Source organism: Thermobia domestica, chromosome 14 (assembly GCF_964235325.1).
Source record: "Thermobia domestica chromosome 14, izTheDome1.hap1.1, whole genome shotgun sequence".
Classification (NCBI taxonomy): domain Eukaryota; kingdom Metazoa; phylum Arthropoda; class Insecta; order Zygentoma; family Lepismatidae; genus Thermobia; species Thermobia domestica.
Window position 1 is genome coordinate 42,942,622 of NC_137467.1, and position 27,820 is coordinate 42,970,441.

General features: G+C 36.5%; 1 protein-coding gene across 1 annotated transcript; it reads right to left on the reverse strand.

Annotated features, from left to right (window-relative positions):
* Nucleotides 1-320: 320 nt before the first annotated feature.
* Nucleotides 321-26,502, reverse strand: LOC145669807 (putative cytochrome P450 49a1). The gene is made up of 7 exons (XM_081738151.1): nucleotides 26,499-26,502; nucleotides 24,967-25,168; nucleotides 22,292-22,454; nucleotides 17,739-17,908; nucleotides 13,171-13,249; nucleotides 2,013-2,258; nucleotides 321-371 (listed from the first exon to the last, which is right to left on the reverse strand). The coding sequence occupies exons 1-7, from the start codon at nucleotides 26,500-26,502 to the stop codon at nucleotides 321-323; spliced, it is 915 nt and encodes a 304-aa protein (XP_081594277.1).
* Nucleotides 26,503-27,820: the final 1,318 nt, after the last annotated feature.

Sequence of the window (27,820 nt, forward strand, 5' to 3'; positions counted from 1 at the left end):
TTCATAAAACTAATACGACTGCCTAAGAAATCGAATCGAGTAAGATGTAAGTTCGACAGAAATATTGCCTATTACCAATATTCTTTAATGTCAGTATAGAAGAGATAATGTAAAAAAAAAAGTTTACGTAGGGAAAACAGATAGGAAGTATAATATCTATGTGCACATGGCTTACGTATGGTATGGGACTTGTTCCAGAATTTGAACAAAAGCTAATATGGTATTAGAAAGTTAAAGTTAAAAGTCTTGAAAAATTAAGTATGAAAATAAACACGAAAATGACAAAAGCAATGATTTTCTTTAGAACGAGGCAATCTGTGTCAAATATAGAAGTAGAAACAGAGTTGACACAGTGCAAGCTCTGGAGTGGGCTGAAAAATAGTATCAAATTGAAACAAAATGGGCTGAATTCATTATTTTGTACTAGTGTAATACAGGCTCTATAACACGAAACTAAAAAAGGTAAAGTTCTAGAACACTTCCCCCTTTTCCAAAAGTGAAAATAAAAAAAAGTGCTTTTTTTAAAAATATTCAAATAGGATGTCCCCGAACAAACGCGAAAGTAGATTAAACTGTTCTCGCATGTAGGAAATATAACAGAGGCTGCAAATTAAAAGGGAAAACAGTTATCTTCGGTATGTATTGTAAGGAAACCAAACGCGCCTCTATTTTTAAGTAACCAATAAACCGAAACGGTATTATGGCAATATATGAAACAATATTTAAAACGAGGAACAAATCATTCATCTCTGAGTTCGTGTGTAAACGGTCCGTTATAATAAAATATTAAAATATGAAGTATTGCACCTTATACTGCTTATTTGTTAAATGGTACTGAATTAAGTGGAATTGTACCAACTTATTCAGAAAAGGGGCTGAAAATATCAACGGGCCAATTAATGACAAAAAGGGCTGAATTTGGTACAATTGTACCAAGTGTGGCAACACTGAGTAGAAATGAAGAAACTAGAACAGATGGTCAATTCTCCATGTATAATTAGTGAAAGAGACATCTAGTGCAAGCGAAATACAGTCAAGAATAGTTTAGGAAAGAATTGAGGAAGAAAGAAAATATATTGTGTGTGTGTATGTGTGAATAAAAGGTGAAGGAAAATAATCTTTTAAAGTTCTGTGTTAACGTATGTACTCAACAGTGCTGTCTAAGTAAAACTGGAGAAAAAAAATTAAAAAGTTGCAAATAGAATAGAATTGATATAATTAGTTGGATCGAATAGAAGACTAATGAGAAATGTTTGAAGCAATAGAGGAAGAAAGAAACAATATTGGTATTTACATTGGGATTTTGTTTGGAAAGAAGCTATAACTTAAATTGAGTGATAGAAGGTACATTGCAAGTAAAAACCAAAAGAATTGAAAGGAAAGGAAAGAAAGGAACGGAATGGAAAGAAAAAGAATGGAATGGGATAGAAAGGAAAGACAAGAAAGGAAAGGAAATGAAATAAAAGGAAAGGAAAAGAATGAAATGGAAAGGAAACAAAATGAAAGGAAAGGAAATAAAAGGAATGGAATGGAAAGGAAATAAAAGGAATGGGAAAAAATGGAATGGAAAGGAAAGAAAAGGAATGGAATGGAAAGAAAAGAGAAGGGAAAATAAGGAAAGGTAATGAATAAAAAGGAAAGAAAACATAGAAAGAAAAGGAATGGATTGGAAAGGAAAGAAATGGCACGGAACGGAAAGAAAAGAAATGGAAAGGTAAGGAAAGGAAATGAATAAAAAGGAAATAAAAGGAATAGAAAGGAAAGGAAATAAAAGGAACGGGAAGAAAGGGAAAGGACATGAAAGAAAAGGAATAGGAAGGAAAGGAAATAAAAGGAAAGGAAAAGAAAGGAAAGGAAAGGAATGGAAAGGATTTGTGGACGATATTAAGAGGAATACTTAGTCCATTGAACTACATTATAATTAATACAAAATTACGTAATGTTTTAATAAAAATATACCTTCGAACTAGCTTCTTATATTTTTTCTATGCAGCATTTAAAACCGCACTTACCTTCATTAGAAGCGTTTCAGCTTCAATTTCAGCAAACCGACGTCCCACACATGACCGAGGTCCAAATCCAAACGGTAAGGATACGAATGGATGTATCTTTTGGTCCTTGAATGGACAAGCACCTCCTCCTTCCTCTGCTATGTCCTTTTGCCTAATCTTTAGCCATCGTTCAGGGATAAATTTCATTGGTTCTGGGAAATATTCCTCCATGTGGCATAATAACATATGGGGAATGCTTATCATAGTCTAAAATAAACATACCCATCTATTACTTATAATAAGGGATAACATTATGGATTATATATAACAAAGAGAATGAGTACGAAACATATGTATTATTCAAATTTTTAATTGAATATTGAATTTACCAATTTTCGTATTGAGAGAACTGTCATTAAAATTGCTATTTTGTTGTAAACGAACGATATCATAGAACAACTTATTACCTTAAGATAAGTCTTTATTTTCTGAAAAGAAAGACATTTTTTAATTCCTTTTAGGTATTTTAAGTTACAAAGTTATGTAAGGTATTAAGGTATGGAATGAAGAAGTGATAGCAAAAATGTCTTCCTGAGAAAAATATATATATATATAACTCCATATATAGCAGGACTCATGTGAACCAACAAGTAATTGTTAGAATAGGGGAGGAAATGACAGAAGAAAGTAGAATTGTAAGGTGAGTTCGAGAAGGAATGCTGTCTCTCGCCAACAATATGTAATATCTATCCAGGAGAATTAGTGAAAAAAGAGCCTACATAATGAAGACAGCATGTCATTAGGAGGTACAATGATTAGGTGTATATGGTTTTGAGATGATATGGCGCTTGTTGTGAATCTGAAGAGAAAATCAATCGGATGTTAGAAAACTTGAGAAAGGGCTGTGAAGAATATGGGATGAAAGAAAATGTTAGAAATATGAAAGTCGTAGTGATTGGAACGAAGTGGTCGGTGTCAAATATAGAAGCAGGAGGGGATAAAATAGCCCAAATGTCTAATTTCAATTACCTGCTAGTATTATTAGTGATGACATGAAGTGTGAACGTGAAATAAAAGCAAGGATGGGAATGGCGAAAGAAGCCTTTAGGAGGAAAAAAAAGTGTTTTGTGGTACGTTGAATAAAGAAATAAGAAAAAGACTTATAAAATGCTTCGTGTGGAGTATTGTGCTGTACGGTCAGAAACATGGACATTATGCAAAATAGATGAAAAACGATTGGCAGCTTTTGAATGTTGGTGTGGAGAAGAACGGAAAAAAATAGCTGGGTCGAGCGGAAAACGAATAAGTGTTAGAAATGGAGGGAGAGGAAAGAACAATTTTAGATATTATTAAGAAGAGGAGGAGAAACTGGTTGGGACACTGGCTAAGAAGGAATTATATCATGAAGGGCGTGCTAGAGGGTAGGGTGGCAGGAAAAAGAGGGAGGGGCGAAGGAAACTACAATTGATGAACGATACCAAAATAGAAAAATTGTACTTGAAAACAAAGAAGTTCGCAGGAGACTATGGAGCACTGAAGATTCTCAACTGCGAAAAATGACTTGCTAATAATGGCAAAAATTAAATGAAATCTTTGAGTTTTACGTCCCACGTTATGCCGGTTACGCTAAAGAAGACGGTCATAATGAGTAATGAATGAAATGGTGGAATGAAAAAGTGGGGATAAACGGGAGAACCCCGAGAAAACCCACGCACACGGTGTTTGTCCACCACAAAATTCACTTGGCGGGGGCTGGGGGTCGAACCCGGGACCCCAAGCACCAGAAGTGCTAATAATGGCAGAGTACCTATGATGATGATGATGACACATAGCAGAAAGAGTAGAGGTGACCATCATATTAAACATGAATCGAAACTTGACTTTGAACTGAAAAGATACTTCCCGTTATCTTTTGGTTAGCAAGTCAATTTTGCAAAGTAACGTTGTTCGTACAGAGGTGAATTTTAGAAAAAAAAATCAGATTTCATAGTTTTAAATGTTCATAGATGGACCTTAATTTAAAACAAGAACCAGGGTAAGCACAACAGAACAGAGATATACAAAAATGAATATAATATGCTTAAATAATCATCGTTGTACGTTTACTATGATTTATCTATTTATCTGTGACCTGTCTGGACTACAAATATGGTTCATATTTCGCCCTGGATTGCCTTCCATTACAAATTGTCATCATTAGTATTCTTATATTAGGTAACAAAAATAGTTCATATCACTTACTATTATAATGTCAACATGCGTTATAAACGTTTAAAGCATTGGGCGGTGTTATACAACAGCCAATCAATCCACAATTTTTCTTAGAAAATATGGAGGATTCGAACAAACATACATTAAACTCTTTGTAACGCGTTTGCGATCGGTCTGCCACCTATGAAGAGAAAAGTGAGCCCGCATACGGTAATATCTTATCTGGTGGAGAAAGCTGTAACTGCCATTTCCCCAAAACTGACTAGTTGTGGGTTGAATGGTTGTTGCATAACACCGCCCAATTGATATTTTATGACACTCAGTGCCGGTGTCACAGGGATTTTTTACCCCTGGAAACTTTTACCCCTTGGAAATCTTTACCCCCTTGTCGGTTTCTGGTAACTTCAAAGGAAAAGTCAGAAGTTACATTAAAAATTCATATCATTAAATTTGATCTCTCAGTGTATACAATCACTTTGGGCAAGATGGCATTAAATCCGAAGATTTGGTAGGGGGGTAAAAATTTCCTAGGAAATTATTACCCCCCTGTTGGTTACTGATTACTTCAAAGACAAGCTCAAATGTTGCATTATAAATTGATACCACTCTCTAGTATCTCTTAACAGACACAGTTCCTTTGGGCAAGATGGCTTTAAATCGGAATATTTGGTAGGGGGATAAAAATTTATTAGGAAATTATTACCCCCTTGTCGGTTCTTGGTTACTTCAAAGACAAACTCAAATGTTACATTATAAATTGATACCATTCCGTAACATCTGTTAACAGATAGTCACTTTGGGCAAGATGGCTTTAAATCCGAAGATTTGGTAGGGGGTAAGAATATTCTAGGAAATTATTACCCCATTGTCGGTTACTGGTTGTTTCAAAGAAAAACTCAAATGTTACATTATAAATTGATACCATTCCGTAACATCTCTTAACAGACGCAGTCACTTTGGGCAATATGGCTTTAAATCCGAAGATTTGTTAGGGGGGTAATATTTGCCTAGGAAATTTATATCCCCTGTCGGTTTTTGGTTACTTCAAGACCAATTGAAATTTAACATTATAAATTTATATTATTTCGTGTTATGCCTTAACAGATGGAGTAACTTTCGCCAAGATTTCATTGTATCCGAAAATTTTGAGAGGGTGTAATATTTTCTTAGGGAATTTATACCCCCTTGTCCTTCTAGGTTATTTCAAAGACAGAACCTGTTGTTACTTTATAAATTGATATTGTACCCTGTTATCTCTTAACAGACGCACTGGCTGTCGCTAAGATGTCCTTATATAATAAATGTTATAGGGGGTAGTTTTTGGCTAGGGAATTTATACTCTTGTATTGGTTCTGGGTTACTTTAAGGATAAGGTCAAATTATTACATTATAAATTGATGTTATACCGTTTTATGTCTTAACTGACGCACTCACCTTGGGGAGGATGAAGGATGATTTTACATTCGGAAAGATTGTAATGAGATAATATATATAAAGCTAAAACTTTTTTATTTTATTTTAAATGACATGTTGAAATACCAAATTTGATGACGAGAGTTTAATAAGCCTTCGCTTTCAATGTCCCAACCAGTTCCTCTTCCTAATAATAACTAAAAGTGTTCTTTTCTCACCCACCATTTCTAACACCCACTCATTCGTTTTCCGCTCGACCCAACTAATTCTTTCCATTCTTCTCCACACCCACATTTCGAAGGCTTCCAGTCGATTTTCGCCACCTTTACGTAATGTCTACGTTTCCGCCCCATACAGTACAACACTCCACACGAAGCTTTTTGTGAGTCTTTTCCTCAACTCCTTATTCAAGGTTCCACAAAACAGACTTTTCTCCCTCCTAAAGGCTTCTTTTGCCAGTCCTATCCTTGCTTTTATTTCACGTTCATATTTCATGTCATTACTAAGAATACTACCCAGGTATCGAAAACTATTCACTTGTTCTATTTTCTCCCCTCCTACTTTTATATTTGACACAGACCCCTTCGTTCCAATCACCATTGCTTTTGTCTTTCTAACATTTATTTTCATCCCATATTCTTCAAAGCCCTTTCTCATTTTTTCTAATACTTTATTTATTTTTTTTCAGATTCTGCAACAAACGCCATATCGTCTGCAAATCTTATGCATCTAATCATTCAACCTCCTACCGAAATGCCATCATCATGATGTAAACTCTTTTTCACTATCTCTTCTAGATAGACATTAAATAGTGTTGGCGAGAGGCAGCATCCTAGTCGAACTCCCCTTTCAATTGCACTCTCTTCCGTCAGTTGCTCCCCTATCCTAACACTTACTTGTTGGTTCATGTATAAGTTTCTTATGAGTCTTCTATCTTTCCATTCCAACCCTATCTTCGTTAGAACTCCCAAAAACAATTCCCAATTCACGCGGTCAAAAGCCTTTTCTAGATCAATAAATCTCGACAACTGGTAGAACAAGTCAAGAGCTGCTTTTACGAACGAAACTATGAAATATTTTTTAACAGTGCAGTGTTTCGGAGGAAAATTACTTCCTCCTTTTTATACCAGTTTGCTAACATGTAAGATTTAAATTGTTCCTCTTGAAGAGCAGCTTTTACAACTTTCATTGATATAATAAAAAAATAATTAATAGAAAATAACACTTTCACATGCAACAATCTTAAGACACTTGGGAGGCGCGTTGGTTCAGTGGTGGAGCGTTCACCTCCGCTACCTGGGGTCACTGGTGGACTTTGTGGTGAACAAACACCGTGATCGTGGGTTTTCTCGGGAATCTCACGTTTCCTCCCACTTATTCATTCTACCATTTCATTCATCTCATAATCAGAGTGTCCTTTAGCCTAACCAGCATAACCGTGGGACGTAAAACTGAAAGATTTCATTTCATTTTTTTGGCCCCATCCTCAGACAGCAAATCACGTGTAAAACTGGAAGAGCAATTATTTCCTAGGAAAACATTACCAACTATCAAGTTATGGATTATGAAGTCAAATTCTCGGACATAAAGCAATCTTGGGCAAAGTGATAGGGTCTGTTAAGCAATAACACAGAGTAGCATCAATTTATAATATAACATTTGATTTTGTCTTTGAAGTAACCAAGAACTGACAGGGGGTATACATTAGGGTGCATCGAATTTCCACTTTTTTTGAAATCAGCTTACCCTTAGTGATATTTTTTTTGCGAAATGGCCTCCATATAACGTGTAAAAAATTGCAAGTCGATTGGTCAATATCTTTAGGTGCCACCAACGGCCAAAAGTTTTAAAATTTTGTTAAAAAATAAATGTTATTTTAAAAAATGTAAAATATCTAGTTTTATGAAATATGGTTATCCTATGTGGTTTTGTTTCTGTAAAAGGTCAATATTTTACGTGAAAAAAATTTCAGCTTGATGAGTCAAGTCATTCAGGTGCCACCTGTGGCTTAAAATATGGACAAATGTGTCCCCACTTTTTCATTTTTTTAAAATTAAGTTGCATTGTTTGTGATTCATCTGGATCGTTAATTAGATAAGAAAGATTTTGTTTTACATCTGCAGCTATTTGCTTATTTCCAAACGTTAATGATGGAAATAACCCAGAACTCACCATGAGGAGGTGGCTGTAGTTCGAGTTCCGCCCACCCGTATATACTAATGTTGCATATGGTAGTGCAAGTCATATTGTTACTCTTTTACCTCAAACTGTTTTTCTTTTCTTTTTTGTATTACATTCTGGTATGTTTTTTTCTTGATTGTAGTGTTGATAGGACAAATCTATGTCGTGCTTCTTGCCCACATACCGTTGATGCCGCTTCTGTCCCCAACTTCACCATTCTTTCTACCGCGCGAGTGTGACAGGGTAAGGATGTAATATATTCATTAGCCATTGGAGCCGTCTTTACATTTTCTCTTAGCTTCTGCAGGCTCAAGTGTTTTGTCAGTGGTGACTCCGTCAGCGTCATGTTGACCAATTAATCATATCAACATAGTTTGTCGCTTCTAAGTAGATTTCAGGGATGACGAATTCTCGTACCGGTACGAGATCACCAGATTGGGTCGTTTGTCTTGGTTTTAGGACTCGCCTCCAGCCGAGCTCTCGTACATTAGCATCTTGGTCAGTCAACATTGATAGAAGTAAGTTCTCAGGATGACCGTACCACGCATTTCTACGGACACTGGATCAATTATTTTCCTGTATTTCGCTTCCATGTGGCGAGAAGTCGTGATGAGTTGCCACAAATTACGAGCTTCTTCTGCACACGATGTATTACGGATCACAGCAAACCAGAGTGGCGCGTAGACCATCATGATGTACTGGTCGATGGTTTTAAGTTCATTCGTGGGTTCTTTTGTTACTACGCACAAATATAAGACTCTATTTGCTGTAATTACCCATCTCGTTTGATGAATTTTACCAGGCTTCATGTGAGCTAACTCAATGGGCCATTCTCCTGAAGAAACCGCTTGGCAGATATTCAGCACATATTTTTGATCCGTGTTTAATGAATCCTCAGTGAAGTTGAGATCCCAGTCTACTGGAACGGGCTGAAAAATCTGGAGTGACAACTCTTCGCAGATTGTAAGTGCTGATCCTATTGGCCCTTTAAATGTATTTGGTCCAGTAGACTTGCCGTCTATAAATTCAATCAAATGTCGAAGTGGGAGCTCATTCGTGTGTATGATGATTAATTGGGGATATGATTAATTGGTCAACATGACGCTGACAGAGCCACCACTGACAAAACACTTGAGCCTGCAGAAGCTAAGAGAAAATGTAAAGACGGCTGCAATGGCTAATGAATATATTACATCCTTACCCTGTCACACTCGCGCGGTAGAAAGAATGTTGAAGTTGGGGACAGAAGCGGCATAAACGGTATGTGGGCAAGAAGCACGACATAGATTTGTCCTATCAACACTACAATCAAGAAAAAACATACCAGAATGTAATACAAAAAAGAAAAGAAAAACAGTTTGAAGTAAAAGAGTAACAATATGACTTGCACTACCATATGCAACATTAGTATATACGGGTGGGCGGAACTCGAACTACAGCCACCTCCTCATGGTGAGTTCTGGGTTATTTCCATCATTAACGTTTGGAAATAAGCAAATAGCTGCAAATGTAAAACAAAATCTTTCTTATCTAATTAACGATCCAGATGAATCACAAACAATGCAACTTAATTTTAAAAAATGAAAAAGCAGGGACACATTTGTCCATATTTTAAGCCACAGGTAGCACCTGAATGACTTGACTCATCAAGCTGAAATTTTTTTCACGTAAAATATTGACCTTTTACAGAAACAAAACCACATAGGATAACAATATTTCATAAAACTAGATATTTTACATTTTTTAAAATAACATTTATTTTTTAGCAAAATTTTAAAACTTTTGGCCGTTGGTGGCACCTAAAGATATTGACCAATCGACTTGCAATTTTTTACACGTTATATGGAGGCCATTTCGCAAAAAAAATATCACTAAGGGTAAGCTGATTTAAAAAAAAGTGGAAATTCGATGCACCCTAGTATACATTTCTTAGGAAAATATTACCCACAGACAAATTTTCAGACATAAAGTCATATTTACCAAAGTGAGTGCCTCATATTAACAGATAACACAGAAAGGTACAAGTTTATAATGTAATATTTAAGTTTTTCTTTGAAGTAACCAGTAACCGACAGGGGGGTAATAATTTCCTAGGAAATTTTTACCCCCCTACCAAATCTTTGGATTAAAAGCCATCTTGCCCAAAGTGATTGTTTGTTAAGAGATACTACGGAGTGGTATCAACTTATAATGTAACATTTGAGTTTGTCTTTGAAGTAACCAATAACCGACAGGGGGGTAATAATTTTCTAGGAAATTTTTCCTCCCTACCAAATCTTTGGATTAAAAGCCATCTTGCTCAAAGTGATTGTTTGTTAAGAGATACTACGGAGTGGTATCAACTTATAATGTAACATTTGAGTTTGTCTTTGAAGTAACCAATAACCGACAGGGGGATAATAATTTCCTAGGAAATTTTTCCTCCCTACCAAATCTTCGGATTTAAAACCATCTTGCCCAAAGTGAGTGTATACACTGAGAGATCATATTCAATAATATGAGTTTTTAATGTAACATCTGACTTTTCCTTTGAAATTACCAAAAACCGACAAGGGGGTAAATATTTTCAGGGGGTAAAACTCTCCAAGGGGTAAAAGTTTCGAGGGGTAAAAAATCCCTGTGACACCGGGTTTACGTATAAACTAAAGAAGCTATAGATTACAGCCCTACTTTCTTGCGGGCAAGGACACCGATTTCTATGTAACTTCGGAGGGGGCATTCAGATGTGTGTTTGGTTGTAGACAAGGGATATATGAGAATTTTAAGACAAGTTGAATTCAAATTATGACAAATATTGTATATTCATAAAAATACATATAACAATATATATATATATATATATATATATATATATATATATATATATATATATATATATATATATATATATATATATATATATATATATATATATATATAACGATAAAAATACATATTCAGAAAAATATGAGGATCATCAAGAAAGTGGTACCCGTTTGCGTCGCATGAAGCGCTGACGACTTGGGGAGCCGCTGGGCAAGGTCAGGCAACGTCAGTGGCTTGTCTGCCTGCTCTGTGCGAGGTTGCGTGACGCTAGCAGTGCCTGTGTTGTGTCTGTGCTCGTTTATAATGATTAAACGAATTGAGAACCCCACCAGTTGTGAAGTGAGGGCCGTGATTAAATTTCTTAATGCACGAAACTTTCGACCTTGTGAAATTCATCGCCAATTAAAGGAGGTGTTTGGAGACAATGTGATGGACAAGTCGTCTTTTCGGCGCTGGTGTCGCAACTTCGACCTGGGGAGGGGGAGTACACACGACGAGGAGCCTTCAGGGAGACTATCTGTCATTACAGGCGAACTGCTGAGGTCAGTAGACGAATGCGTGAGGAACGATCGGCGCGTCACAATTTATGAACTCTGTGAACATTTTCCTAATGTGTCTCGAACAATGTTCATGAAATTGTCAAAGACCATCTGTATTGTTCAAAAATCTGTGCAAGATGGGTCCCTCGCATGCTCACAGATGAGCACAAAACCAAGCGTATGGCTGCAGCACTGACGTTTCTGGGACGTTATTCCGATGAAGGAGACTCTTTCCTGAATCGCATCATTACAGGGGACGAAACATGTGTTTGTTATGCATCACCTGAGAGTAAACGACAGTCCATGGAGTGGCATCACGCTCATTCACCATCCAAACAAAAAAAAAAATTCAAGACAGTTCTGTCCACTAGGAAACTCATGGCAACCATATTTTGGGATCGACGAGGTGTAATGTTCATTGATTTTATGGCCCGTGGAGACACAATTAATGCTAATGCGTATTGTGAAAGATTAAAGAAATTACGGCGGGCAATACAAAATCGACGGCGAGGTCTGTTGTCTACAGGCGTCATTCTCCTTCATGACAATGCCAGGCCCCAGGCCCCATGCAGCTGCGAGAACACAACAACTTCTGCAGCAATTCAAGTGGGAAACCTTCGATCATCCACCGTATATCCCGGACTTGGTCCCTTCGGATTTTCATCTCTTTACGAAGCTTAAAGACTTTCTGGCGGGAAAAAGATTTGACAGCGATGAAGAACTTAAACTGGGCGTGATACGTATCTCAATACGCTGGCGGCGGAGGACTATGACGCTGGAATACAAAAACTCGTCACACGATATGACAAATGCCTCAATTTGCTTGGTGATTATGTGGAGAAGTAGTGTAAAGTATACTCTTTCCAATAAAAATGTGTATATTGGTTAATATGTACTACTGTGTCTTCATTGCACAAACGGGTACCACTTTCCGGATGGCCCTCGTACATAGGGCTCACATGAGCATTGGGGGAACGGTCCCCTCAAGATTCCGCGCCTTTAGTTGGGGTGCGTGGGGGTAAAACATTTACAGAGAAAGAGAATATATGTTTCCAAACTATAGGATAAAAACATGTTATGAAACTTACATACATCAACAGTATTTTATGTTGTGTACGTTACTATGATGTAAGTATTAGGACAACCTCCTGCTCTCCTACTCCCTAAAACATCTTTACTTTGCTCATTTATGGTAAATAATGAGCCTACGTTCTTCATTGACGGGTTACATGCGAACATGTAGCATGCAGTTGCACACTGCAGTACAGATAATTTGGCATTCACAAAGGATAGCTGGACATTTAAAGGGCCGCCCCCCTAAAGTTCAAGGTAGGCTTGCAAATGAACTATAATATGGTTGGATCGACCCCCTTTACTTCTACTGGACCCCCCTACATTTTTGGGCTGGCTATGGGCCTGCAAAGTCCCCATTACCATCAATAGCTCAGAGCCTTATCAAATTTAAATCCGACTTTGTTGACACTACACATAAGAAGAGGAACTTCTTGGTTAAACTAAACGTTTTGACGCACATTACAACGAAATCATTGTAATTTATCTATTACTGTATTGCTAGGATTTATTAAGTTTATCATATCAGTAGCTCATATTCGTTTGTGTATTCAATTACGTAATAGAAATAGAAATGAAATCTTTCAGTTTAACGTCCCGCGATTATGTTCGTTAGGCTAAGGGAGACGATGATCACAGTAAATGAATGATAGTAGAATTGGTGGAATGTGAATGTAGGAGGAAACGGGGGTACCTCAAGAAGCCCTACGGGGACAATGTTACCTACCACAAACTTAATTAAGTGGGGATCGAACTAGGGACCCCATGCACCAGAGGTAAACGCTGTACCGTGTCCCTCAATACAAGTTGAAGTTAATGAGAAATTTTCACAATTAAAATGTTTAATTAATATGTAGATAATGGATATTATTCATTACTGTACTTCATGTTTGAAAGCAGATAGGTAATATATGAAAAGGAAAATAAATTATCATAGAAAATAAGAGATTTGTACTTACTCCTTTTGGAATCCTATAATTAGCGATTACTATGTCTTTCACCATTGTCCTTCCATTTCCACTTGTTATTGGAGTTATTCTAAAGGAAAGAAAGAAAATAGTAAAGTGAATTAGTACACACATAATAATCCCTTCTAACACACCGAGTTATTCTAGAAAAATGGTAGAGAAGTTTTCTCCAAATTCAAAGAATATTTGTCGTAATCTTCTATTCAAAAATCTCGTGTTATTCTTGTGTTGAGGTCTAACTAAACCAATGAGAGAAGGAACTCAAGTCAAGGAATAAAAGAGGAGCGAGGCACCTAAAAATAAATTAGACAGCACTTTGAATGGTGGCATTGGATTATTTTCATCAAACAAATTACCATGAGCTTCTCGATGATTTAGTAAAAAGATAACTTGTCTGGCACCAAACCCGTATCTACGGGGGGTCCTGGCCCAACTAAATTTTTACTGGCTCGCCTAAAATTTTTATGGTACTCTTGAAATGAACTACAATATGGTGATGAACTATAATATGGTTGGAACGGCCCCTCTAACTTCTACTTTTGGACAGGCTACGGGCCTGTCTGGCACAACTCAACTTAGGTCTACAGAAGAATTTTATTTTAGCGGGTAGGAAATTTTTCAGAGTGATCTTTCCCGAAAGTAATAGATTGATTGGTTCCATAAAGCACCTGAGTCCATTTAAAAAAAAAAATAGTTTAAAAACGTTTTCCGATTCCTTAGAGGAAAACGGAACTTTCTGTGTAGAAAGACCGAAATCGAAAGTTTTACAATATTGTAGAATTGTTGAATTAGGCCTATTGGTTGAGTGCAAAAGGATAGCTATTCAAGAGATTTAAATAGTTTTTTCTTTAATAACTTAAAACTATACATAATGGATTTGGGTCTTTTCAGGAATTATCGATTCAACAACAACAGACTTGATGATGAATATAATTTAATTTAAATGCCCTATTGTTACCTTCGTCAATATATGATGATGTTCCGTACGTACTAGCTTAGTCCAGTGATTAAGTTTAGGAGATTTAACCGTTATCCCGCGGAGGAATCACAATAAAATAGAGGTGAAAGTTGTACTAGATGAACACTGGTAACCAAGTTGACCACGATCGAAGAAATAGTCTTGCGGGATTTTCTTAGATCTATGGGGGAAGGAATTTCCCCTTCCTTATGGCAATTGGTTAGTTTATGCGATAAGTATGGTTGCTAGCAGTAAAATTGACACATTAGTGTTAGCGATTTGGTAATTAATCCAAGATATGATCATGGTTCGAAGTTTAGCATTAACCGTTATGACACTCTTTCAGTGCCATAAAATACTAATGCAAAAATTTAACATTTTTAATAACCCTCGTATTAAGAGATATTGAAAATTTTTAAAAGTACTTCGCAGTATTTTCACCTGTTTTAAACCGATTTCAAGGAAAGCACGAGATTCTCAATTCGTCTCGTTTATATATAGATATATAAAAGGGTATGTACACGTATATCGTTGTCATAAGTACCCTGATTCTTCTTTGTTTTAAAGAGTGTACATTTTCTATACCAAATATGTAAAGTTCATTACGATTATGATAGTATTAAGAGTTAGACTACAGAATTCTTCAATGAGTGACAGTGTTAATATCGTAACTAACCGACTTTATTGCACACATGTTCTCGCATAACTCACATAGATGTTTCAACTTTGATTTACTACACTTTCTCACAGTTTCTATATAAATTGTATCAATATATGTAGACCCCTTATATATATATATATATATATATATATATATATATATATATATATATATATATATATATATATATTGTATCAATATATATATGCATATCTTTTAGGCTGTCCAATTTTAAAGGAAGTTTTTGTCTCATCTTTGGTCTAGTTATGTAAGTAAACTGCTGGAGTAACGAATAAATGGAAAAAATTATCGAATAAGATCAAGAATTTTAGGAATAATGCAAGTAAATGGATCAAAAGATTGCGATCTTGGCCAGGAATTTTGGGAATGATTCAAAAGAATGCATCTAAAGATTCCGATTTTGGCCAAGTATTTTAGGAATGATCAAAAAATGCATCTAAAGATTGCGATCTTGGCCAGGAATTTTGGGAATGATTCAAAAGAATGCATCAAAAGATTGCGATCTTGGCCAAGAATTTTAGGAATGATCAAAAAATGCATCAAAAGATTGCGATCTTGGCCAAAAATTTTAGGAATGATCGAAAACTGCATCAAAAGATTGCGATCTTGGCCAAGAATTTTAGGAATGATCAAAAAATGCATCAAAAGATTGCGATCTTGTCCAAGAATTTTAGGAATGATCAAAAATGCATCAAAAGATTGCGATCTTGGCCAAGAATTTTAGGAATGATCAAAAATGCATCAAAAGATTGCGATCTTGTCCAAGAATTTTAGGAATGATCAAAAAATGCATCAAAAGATTGCGATCTTGGCCAAAAATTTTAGGAATGATCAAAAACTGCATCAAAAGATTGCAATCTTGGCCAAAAATTTTAGGAATGATCCAAAGGAATGCATCAAAAGATTGCGATCTTGGTCAATAATTAGTTTTTGGATCAGGGGCCACAAAATTTTTGAACGGCTCTAGATTTAAGGCCTACAAGAAAATTTTTAATTGCAATATATTAGATCTTTTGATCCAAAAATAAACTTCAAAAATGCACTACAAGACAGAAATTATCTATCTATCTATCTATCTATCTATCTATCTATATATATCTATATATCTATATATCTATATATCTATATCTATATATATATATATATATATATATATATATATATATATATCTATATATATCTATATCTATATATATATATATATATATATATATATATCTATATATATATATATATATATATATATATATATATATATATATATATATATATATATATATATATATATATATATTAACCGACTTTAGAAAAAGCGCTAACAAGCAGAAAATAATGATTAGTATTACCGTGAAAAATTTGAAGTGTGCCCCAAGACAAACATTTTTATATATAATACCCTAGTAATGAATTTTTTAGTTTTCATCGTTTTATTATTATTGTTTTTTGCTTTATAACAATTTTATTACTTTTTGCTTTTTAACGTTTCCTTTTGAAGTCATTTAATTGCCGTTTTGAAAGGTTTTTAAGGGTCTATACACAGAGCAAATGTATATACAGTTTTGAATCAATATAACAGTTACTTTTAATGGGAATAGTTTAAACTGATTACTTTTATTGTTAACAAATACAGATAATTTTGTGACAGTAAAGTAATTTTGTGATAACTTCTACCAAGAAGGAGACTGATAAATCACCTGTGATATTCATTAGAGTATTACCTGGTAACACGATAACTATACCTACATCTTTGCCTTCCGGTCGAGTCAAGACAATCGGAAAATTGCACAAAATAATAAAAAAAGAAATAGCATCCAGGTGTAAAAGTGAGGGGGAACGAGGGAGGATGCAGTTCCCCCACTTCCAAAAAATACCTATAGCATCCCTTTAGTTCCTAGAAAAATACAATGGGCAAATATAGGCATGTGGGACGCCGTGAGATCATGCATCCCTCTACTTTTTCCGATCCACTTTTACCCTTGAAAGTATCGGTTACTAAATTTTTGTGTTGAAAATTATAGTAATGCATCATTGTTGAAAATTATAGTAATGCACAAGGGCGCCGATCCTGGGGGAGCGGATGGGGCCCGGACTGCCCCAAAGCTCATGTGGGCCATCCCATATATTTTTGTGAATATGTATTTTTATTGTTATATGTATTGTTGTATGCATTTTTATGAATATCCAATATTTGGTATAATTTGAAAAAATGAAATGAAATCTTTGAGTTCTACGTCCCACGGTTATGCCGGTTAGGCTAAAGGAGACGGTGGTGGAAATGAATGAAATGGTGGAATGAAGAAAATGGGAGGAAACGTGAAAACCCCGAGAAAACCCACGCACGCGGTGTTTGTCCACCACAAAGTTCACTTGGTGGGAGCAGGGTTTGAACCCGAGACCCCATGTACCAGAGGTGAACGCTCTACCACTGAGCCACCGCGGCCCTTGGTATAATTTGAATTTGTCTTAAAATCCTGATATATGCCTTCTTAGACCTCTGTCTACAACCATACATATCTAAATGCCCCCCCTCTCCAAAATTACAGAGAAATCGGCGCCATTGCTAATGCATCATTTGTTATGAAACAAATCATCAATACTTACCTGTTTGTATGCTGCTGTTCTTAGGTGCTTTGATGTAAGACGCGGAACAATGTTCTGTACAACACAAACAATACCACAACCTCTGTGTTCTTGGTTTCGTTTCAAAACTATCACATTGCATAAAACAACTGCTTTCAATTAGGAATGGAACTGGATGCAAGGTCTATCTTATAGTTCAAAGTGAAAAGAAGGTGTCTTTATAACGGGTATGTTGCGAATTATTCATATCACAAAATTACTTATACCACGCTAAATACCTTACTTTATCTTTCATATTGTTAACACAATAATTATCTTTATAAATTAACATTTAATTACCTTAAGGACTCTTTCAAGCACAGTTTCAAATATTTGGCCTCTTCAAGTTGGTCTGCTGTAATTGAGTCATCTTTGGAAGGTACAATTCTAATAATTTCGTTTGCTAATTTTTCTTGTTTGTCGGGATTCTTTGCCAAGTGATATAACGTATATGCAACATACAAGGATGTCTGGAAAAGTACAAGAAAATATAATTAAATTTTCTCATAAGTGGACATTATATTAAAGCAGTGGTGCCCACCCACCCCTCATGTCCATGACGCACCCCCCTCAATTGTCTATCCGTAGGTGTTCTTCCATGAAAAAAAATCTTTTCGATCAACTTTTACACCCCCTCAAACATATTTATATAGATTTTTAACCGCCCTAAATATTTCAATGACGCAGTTTGCGTCATAGCCCCCCTTGTGGGCACCCCTGTATTAAAGTATTCATTCATAGAATTAATTTATATACTTACACTATATGATCAAAAGTATCCGGACACCCCCAAAAATATACGTTTTTCACATTAGGTGTATTGTGCTGCCGCCTACTGTCAGGTACTCATTATCAGCGACCTCAATCGTGAGAAAGCAGAATGGGTCTCTCAGTGTCACTTGTGTCAGAACTCTGTACGCGAGATTTCCACACTCTTAAACTTCCCTACGTCCACCGTGCCTGATGTGATAGTGAAGTGGAAACGTGAAGGGACACGTGCAGCACAAAAGCGTACAGGCCGACCTCGTCTGACTGACAGAGACCGCCGACACTTGAAGAGGGTCGTAAAGTGTAGTAGGCAGACATCTATCCAGATCATCACACAGGAATTCCAAACTGCATCAGGAACCACTCCGAGTACTATGACAGTTAGGTGTGAGGTCAGGAAACTTGGATTTCATGGTCGAGCGGCTGCTCATAAGCCACACATCACGCAGGTAAATGCCAAACGATGCCTCACTTGGTGTAAGGAGCGTAAACATTGGACGATTGAACAGTGGAAAAACATTGTGTGGAGTGACAAATCACGGTACACAATGTGGCGATCCGATGGCTGGGTGTGGATATGGCGAATGCCCGGTGAACGTCATCTGTCAGCGTGTGTAGTGCCAACAGTAAAATTCGGAGGTGGTGGTGTTATGGTTTGGTCGTGTTTTTCTTGGAGGGGGCTTGCACCCCTTGTTTTGCGTGGCACTCTCACAGCGCAGGCCTACATTGATGTTTTAAGCACCTTCTTGCTTCCCACTATTGAAGAGCAATCCGGGGATGGCGATTGCATCTTTCAACACGATCGATCGCCTGTTCATACTGCTCGGCCTGTAGCGGAGTGGTTACACGACCATAACATCCCTGTAATGAACTGGCCTGCACAAAGTCTTCAATTGAATCCTATAGAACACCTTTGGGATGTTTTGGAACACCGACTTCGTGCCAGGCCTCACCGACCTACATCGATACCTCTCGTGAGTTCAGCACTCCCTGAAGAATGGGCTGCCATTCGCCAAGAAACCTTCCAGCACCCGATTGAAAGTATGCCTGCGAGAGTGGAAGCTGTCATCAAGGCTAAGGGCGGGCCAACACCATATTGAATTCCAGCAGTACCGATGGTGGGCGCCACGAACTTGTAAGTCATTTTCAGCCAGGTGTCCGGATACTTTTGATCACATAGTGTATATTTATATATATTTATATTTATATACATAGTGTATATTTATATATTTATCTTGATAGACAATTGTAACTATTAAATCAATACACAAAAAATGCTGAAATTTTGTACCATACAAAAATCAACAGGGTGCCATAGTTTAGCATACTCTGTAGTACCATAAGGCTAACAGTATTGTCAACTCAATATAGTAATATTTTTTTTCAAATAGCACTACGTCAGATTATATTTCAAATTTATATGTGAAACAAAACCTACAATATCACACTTTATATGCAGTATTGCAAATCCTGTTATAGTGGTTCGGATTCCACATTAAACTTTATGTTTGACCCCATTATGAGAAAAAAAAGCCGTTAAATAGCCTACAGAATCAGTTAATCTCATGTTTATTTTATTTAGAGTGTATTACAATTCAGACTACTTCTAAATCAATTTTCTGTTAAAAGACATAAATAAATACGAATATTTCTGCATTTTGGTTTGATGTTATCTCCGTGTTTAAATTAGAAAGCCCTTGGTGTTTTGAAGCTGTAATTCAGGCCCGTGATAGAATACATCGAATCAAGACAATTTGTAGAGATAAACGGCGACTGATTTGCATCGGAACAGGGGCGGATCCAGAACCGACTTTTAGGGGGGGGATGGGTTAGAGCTACTTTTAAGAGCTTCAAACTCTGGGATGGGTTTTATTTATATATATATAAAATAAGAAAGTTTCCTCTTCTGGGGGGACGATCGTTGCAATTGTCCATCCCCTGGATCCGCCACTTTATCGGAAGCCGAAATATTATCAAGATGCCATTTGCATCAAATTATTTCCCTTGTTATCCTTCTTGGGCAACAAGCTTTTCATTTCAGAGGAAACTTTGAGGACAGTTATAATATAGAGAAAATTCCCTTGAAATACTCCCTTTTTGAAATAATTTGATCCCTTCCTAAAAGCACATCGAGTCGTAGCAAATGCAATCTACCTCTCACCTGAAACGCAAAATCAACTTGTGTTGAGGTGAAGTAGTGAAGAAAGTTATTATTGTAGAACCAGAAATGAAGCTTCTAGGGAACATATCTAACATTTTGGCTCCATCGTTGAATTACTAAATGACTACATTTCTTATCATTTCATGGGAAGATCCAGCAGTCGATACCCTTTGTCATACCCTGGTACATTTAACAGTAACATTTTCAATATTTTCTATATAATATATTCGTGCACGTGCATTGAAAGAAAAATATTACGACTTAAAATAACACGCGAGATTTCACTTTCGTACAGCGACGCAACCAGTCTAGTTGTCATCCGGGGCAAGAACTTCCCTTAGCACTCCCCCCCGGGTCACCCAAACCAAAATGCTACCCAACTATACCTGATATTGGCATCTCACAGTAATTCTCCTATTCCATGTTTTCTTCAACTGGTAAAGCTTGATTTGAAAATTGCAGTACAACATTTAATTCTTAGTAAAAGATAAAACACCAAACTAATTAGTATTTGATTGCCAAATAATCTGAGAGTAACATGCTTGACATATTTAATGTTTCTGGAATTATATCGGGATGTGGATATGTGTAGAATGAATCAACTGTCTGTTGTTTTTGAATAGAATATTTAATTATGGTAAACAGTCAAGCAGTTGTCTCCAGTTTTATATACGAAAATTTTACAAATCTCTTAAATCGATGTAAGTTAAATGAAAATACAAAAAGCTGGAACTAAAATTTAACTTTGTGGGCTCTTTTGGCTGCAACGGTTTTTACAATGTCTTCAGAAGATAGCTTTGAAGCTAACTTAGGCTCTACGAATATGATCCTAACGTTGGCGAGTTGTTGTCCTCTTGAGTTTCTAATGATCTTGAGTTTCCTAAAACTCGTTTCTCTGTCTTATAGTGAAAATAAATGTTTGGTCAGTTTGTCCCCCCCTCCAATATGGCGCCCCGGGTACAAGTCATATTTGTCTCCCCTTAGTTACGTCACTGCTTACTGCTTACATATCAAGTTAAGTGTTTATCTTTTTCATTTTTAATGCACTTTATACATCTGGGCAGCAAATCTTTTTTCCTAAAATTAATTCCTCTACCTCTAGATGATATATGAGAGCAGAACTTGGATGTGCCCATGTTGTACGAGTAATGGAAATACTGTATCTTCTCCAATTGAGACTGGAATCACAAATGAACGCTAGAACTTATTATTATCGAATCAACGTGTCCGAAATAAGTTCCAGATACCTCCAATATACCTGCTATATTATTACTCATCTATAAATTCCAGTATTTACTCCGGAAATACTGAGCCTAACTGCAGAAGCTAATTTTAAATTTTTATTTTGTGATTCGCTTGTTGAGAAGCAATGAGAAGCATAATTTCTCTTATAAAACGAATCAGGTTCTATCTCCAATGGACGATATTGAGGCAGAAAAGGGGCTTGTGTTTTTCCAACAAGATGGCGCCTCACCTCATTACAGTAACCATGTGCGTGCGGCTCTTGACACTCGCTTTTCAGGAAGGTGGATAGGCAGGGCTGGCCCAATACCTTTGCCACCACGAAGCCCCGACTTAACCCCACTGGACTTTTTGTTTTGGGGCCACACAGAAAATGTTTTGTACAGTGAAAAGATCAGAGACATCAATCATTTACGGAAAAGAATCGTCGCGGCGGTTGGAACAGTTACACCTGAAATGTTGGTGAATACGTGACGAGAAATGGAATATCGTCTCGTCGTGTGCAGGGCCACAAATGGATCCCACGTTGAAGTCTACCAACATTAAACAAAACGTGAAGAAATTCTCTTTCATGATATCTACTTATTGATGTAAGTTTTTATTCATTTCTCAATTAAATTTATACTTAAAACGAGGGAGTTCTTTTTCAAACACCCTAGGAAATTATAAGAATTAAACTTACTGTATCTATACCTGCCAGCATCATATCTAAGGCCATTATAATGGGTATTTTACCACTTGGATCCTTTTCCAGAAGTCGTTCCAGCAACGTCAAATCTGCATCGCTATCCTTTGGTTTGTTTTTTAATTTTTCCAGGGCTTCGTTGATATGCTTTTTAGACACTCTGTAAAATTTAAATACATAGGAAATAGAATAATAACAAGCTTAAATTAACACCCTCCATAAACAATTAGTACTCGTACTGAGAATACAATGTAAGTGAAATGGTTCTAGTTCTAGTTATCTCCCTTTCGGGGGGAGTCCCAGCCTTATAGCCCAGTGGACTGCTTCACTAAATTTGTTTGAATTGTTTTTGAAAACGTAGATTTGTAATGGCGCGTTCCTATATGGACAAATTCGCCTGTTCTAAGTAGATTTGTTTTCACACAATTTGTAAAATTACTTGGGGGTTAGAGGCTCAGGACATATAAAAAGATGTAATAATATATAAAAATTGTAAACAAACTAAATTTTGTCAAAATTTAAAATTATGTGCAAAATTCGCAATTGCATAATTGAAGGAGCATGATATTCCAAGTGTAAAGATATCCATCGCCATCTTGTTCTCCCCAAGTCCAATCTTACCCTCAAGTGAAATGGTTTCACTGTCGATATATTCCCTCGTTGCACTGATAACGATAGCAACAATACATTTAAAGGCCGAAACAAAGCCAAAGTTAGCAACAATAAAAAAATGTCTGAAAAATCCTATGTATAATAAAATAAGGCACACGATACTAGGATACCATACAGATAAAAATAGGATATTCAGCGGTGACTCTACATTTCCGCCACTCTGAATTTCGTTACACAGACAGACATGAATGCCATTCACTAGGAGAAACTCATTTTATAATTGGCAGTGGTGGATCTAGAAGGTAAAACGTGGGGGGTCAGCCAGAGTACGTTCTATGAAAGGTGTATCTTGATTTTGCAATTTTGCATGGGTCCTGCAGTTTCGAACTTCCGATGAATACCTATTATGGCTAGGTTGGACGTTGGTATTGTGGACATCAGTTATTTGTTTTACACATAACAGAAAAACTACAACTGAAATTATACGAACTGATGCTTCAAATAAAATATAAAAGGCAACGCTTACTATAAATTTTCAAAAATATATAAATAATAATAATCATCATCATAGGTATTCCGCCATTATTGGCAGGTCATTTGCTGCAACTGAGAAGCTTCCACGGTCAACCGCTTACCTCTTCATCTTTACGTATGGTCTTCCTATGTTTGTATCGTCCATTAATTATAGCCTTCTTCGTCCTCTCCCTCTCATTCCTGCCACCATACCCTCTAGCACGTCCCTCATAATACAGTTCCTTTTTAGCCCATGTCTCAACCAGTTCATCTTCCTCTTCTTAATAATATCTAAAATTGTTCTTTTCTCCCCCACCATTTTTAACACCCTGTTATTCGTTTTCCGATCGATCCAACTAATTCTTTCCATTCATTTCCACATCCACATTTCGAAGGCTTCCAGTTGTTTTTCATCACTTACGTAATGTCCATGTTTCTGCCCCATACAGTACAACACTCCACAGGAAGTATTTTATAAGTATTTTTCTCAACCCTATTCAAGATCCCACAAAACAGACTTCTCTTCCTCCTAAAGGCTTCTTTTGGCCATTCCTGTCCTTGCTTTTATTTGACGTTCACATTTCATGTCATTACTAAGAATATTACCCAGATATGGAAAACTATTTTGTTCTATTTTCTCCCCTCCAATTTTTATATTTCACACAGACCGTTTCGTTCCAATCACCATATATAAATAATACTTTCAATTATTTTTGTCGCTCAAAAAACTGAGGGGCCTAGCTTCCCGGTCCCAGGCTAAATTCGCCACCGATAATTGGTTCTTTGAAAAGGGAAGGAGTGGAAAGTTGTTGAAAATATGTGGTTTCAATATAAAATGCTGGATTTTTTTTCACACTGCTCCAGTAATTTAGGCTCCACACTGGTAAAGTTCCATGTGCTCAATGATAAAGAACGTTTCTACTTTAGCAAGCTGTTTAAAGACACCGTAACAGTGCATAAAAATGACATAAGGAATGTGGACCTTGTTATGTATTGGAAATTAGAACATCGCGAATCTGTTTCCCGGCAAGGTTGTACTGATGGTACGGTTAGTGCCCAAGGCAACTGCAGAACTGACTTTATTTTTTACATTTAAGAGACCACATCACGGCGAAATTAAAATATCGAAATTAAAGCGGATATGCTGTAAGAGCAAGTAAACAAGAATATCGCTACGGCAGTACACGACAATGGGTCTCGTGAGTCACCGACGAGTTGGAGCAAGTTCGGCTCAAGCACGGTCGGATCAATTGAAATAGCGGACCAGCCGAGATCGGACGAAAGGGGTTCTACTGTAGTTCTGTCGATCTTTTCGTTATGGCAAAATTTGTAAAATGTACTAATTTTAGTTAATGTAATAATATCATACTGAAAATCAAACTCGACTTGTATCGAGAGACCTTCTCCCTCCCCCTGCCCAGAAAAAAATAATGAAATGACGCTGCTCTAATCATCAGTAACAGCAATGTAAAATGAGATTCTGCCTTGGGAAAAAGTACTACTTGCATTTTATTAACGGTAAACGTTTACATCACTACTTAACTTACTCTGTGAAAAAATCCAAAGCTTTGACGTATTTCCTCCATGTTGGAGTTGAAAAATACTTCCAGTAAGGAAACCGGAAATCTAACTTTTCCACAGAGTGAAAGAATGTCTGTACAGAGTCAATCATCCTTTGTGGCTCAGAATCTGGTGTTAGGTTCGAATCTAGACATCCAAGGCGTGTATCCAATGCTACCATGGATATTGCTGCAATAATGAGAGAAACAATATAATATAGTGTACATAAAAATAACGATGTTTTACGGTTAGTTCCTAAAAGGGAGTGAAGGGTTAAAGGCAGTGGCGTATTTACGATTTTGTTTCGGGAGAGGCTTTGCTAACTTTCGGGGGGGGGGGGCTTTGCCTGGAAATGTGAAAATTCTGCAAGATATTTCATTTACTTTACTATACTAAGTAAGATTTCGTGGGGGGCTTAAGCCCGGAAGCCACCCCCTAAATACGCCATTGGTTAAAGGTGTCAAAAGAAAAACTAGTTTGACGGCTAACCTCCTACACGGCAGCAGTGATTTTAATGAATTTTGGTACATGAACTTTCCCTGGCCTAACTTAGGATTTTAACATATTTTCGGCAAGAGAGTAAAAGGTTAAGGGTGTAACACGAAAAACTAGTTTGAGCCCAACTCTTACACCACCGCTACACTGATTTTAATGATTTTTGGTACATGAATGAAACCTGGTCTAACATAGATTTTTAACGTATTTTCGGCAAGGGAATGAAGGGTGTGACACGAAAAACTAATTTGACGGTTAACTTCCTACATCACAGCACCGATATTAATCATTTTTAGTACATAAGTTGACCCTGATCTAACTTAGGTTTTTAACATATTTTCGGCAAGGGAGTGAAGGGTTAAGTGTGTGACATGAAAAAGTAATTTGACTGCTAACCTCTTCTACACCACTACAACGGTTTTAATGATTTTTAGTACACGAGTGAACCCTGGCAGAACTTAGGTTTTTAACGTATTTTCGGTAAGGGAATGAAGAGTTGTCACGAAAAATTATTTTGACAGCTAACTTCTCATACATCAGTGAACCGATTTTAATGATTTTTAGTACATGAGTGGAACGTGGTCAAACTTAGGTTTTTAACGTATTTTCAGTAAGGGAGTAAAGGGTTAAAGATGTGACACGAAAAACTAATTTGACTGCTAACTTCTCGTACACCACTGCACCGATTTTAATGTTTTTTGGTACATGAGCTTTCTCTGACCTAACTTAGGATTTTAATGTATTTTCAGCAATGGAATGAAGGGCTAAGGCGGTGACATGGAAAACTAGTTTGACAGCTAACTTCTCCTACACCGCCGCACAGGTTTAAATGATGTTTAGTACATGTGTGGACGCTGATCTAAATTAAGTTTTCATCACATTTTCGGCAACGGAAGTGGAACGGGGAGGTGAATAATGAAAAGAACAGAAAACAACTGATATCAGTGTACAGTCAATAGTTTTCGGGGTCGCTGAGATGAATAGTGACACTTTTGATACCGTTTTTTAAGTAAAAATTCATTACCCATTGGCATGGGGTGAGGGATATGAGTTGAGAGGGATACACGTAAAATTAATCGAAATGATCTATATTAGTGTTCAATCCTTAGTCTTCGATGTCTCTGAGATAAATAGTGACATAATGAGTGTTGTTTAAAACCAAATTCAGCCCTAATTGGTATAGCCGAGTAAGGGGGTGAGATAGGAAAGGGAGATGTGTATAAATAATAGAAAACAACTTATAGCAAAATTCAATTCATAGTTTTCGGGATCGCAAAGATGAATAGTGACTCGCGATCCGTTGAAGTCCAAATTCATCCTCCATATACATTGTAAGAAGCTACGAGTTCAAATACTTTCCAAAAAATATATTTTTCCAGTGGAAAGAATGACTATTTCAGCTAGTTTAAGAACAAAGTTATTTTTTTATGTTTGTATCTAACCCATAGTTTTAGGGATTTCTGAGATGAATAGTGAATTTCTCAGAATAGTGAAGTCCAAAATTCATCCCCCATAATTATTCTAACGGGCTAGAAGTTCAAATACTTTTACATAGATCTATTTTCCTGTTAAAAGGATAAGTATTTCAGCTAGTTGAAGAACAAAGTTAATTTCTTATGTTTTTCTTCTCACATATTATTTTTACTTGTATCCTATCTATAGTTTTCGGTATTACAGAAATGAATAGTGACAATCACGATCCATTAAAGTACAAATTCATCTCCTATACGTATTCTAAGGAGCTACTGGTTCAAGAGGTTTCCATAATATATTTTTCCCGTTGAAAGGGTGGGTATTTCAGCTAATTGAAGAACACACTTAATTCCTTATGTTTTTTCTCTTACACATTATTTGATTAATTTAAAATAACTTCAAACACAGCTTTTATACGCAGTGGAGTTTAAGCGTGTATCTCGTGAATCGTTTTTTCGAAGAATATTCGACGATCCCTAAAGTAGTGCTGCACTTAGTACGTCAACAATGAAGAAGGAAATTTGTACCGGATTCACCGATCTAAATCTGCCTATAGGTGTTCAATAATGTTCAAGACAGGAGATCGAGTAGCCCAGGGGAGGAGTTGCAGTTTGTTGTGATTTTCTTGTACGACGTTGAACTAAACTTTTTTTTTTCGTTACTCTATCTAATTACCAAATAATTCATGTACGTAAACCATATTTGTACATTAATATATTTATTGAATATTTCACGGCACCTCTTTATGACAACTAGGAATGCACAGCTGTGCCTCGGCTGACAGTTTGAGAAAGTCCGAAATACAGTACATTTCTAGCTTTGGAAAGTTTTTAAAATATTGCATGAGTTTAGAATCTTAGTATCATAGCTACT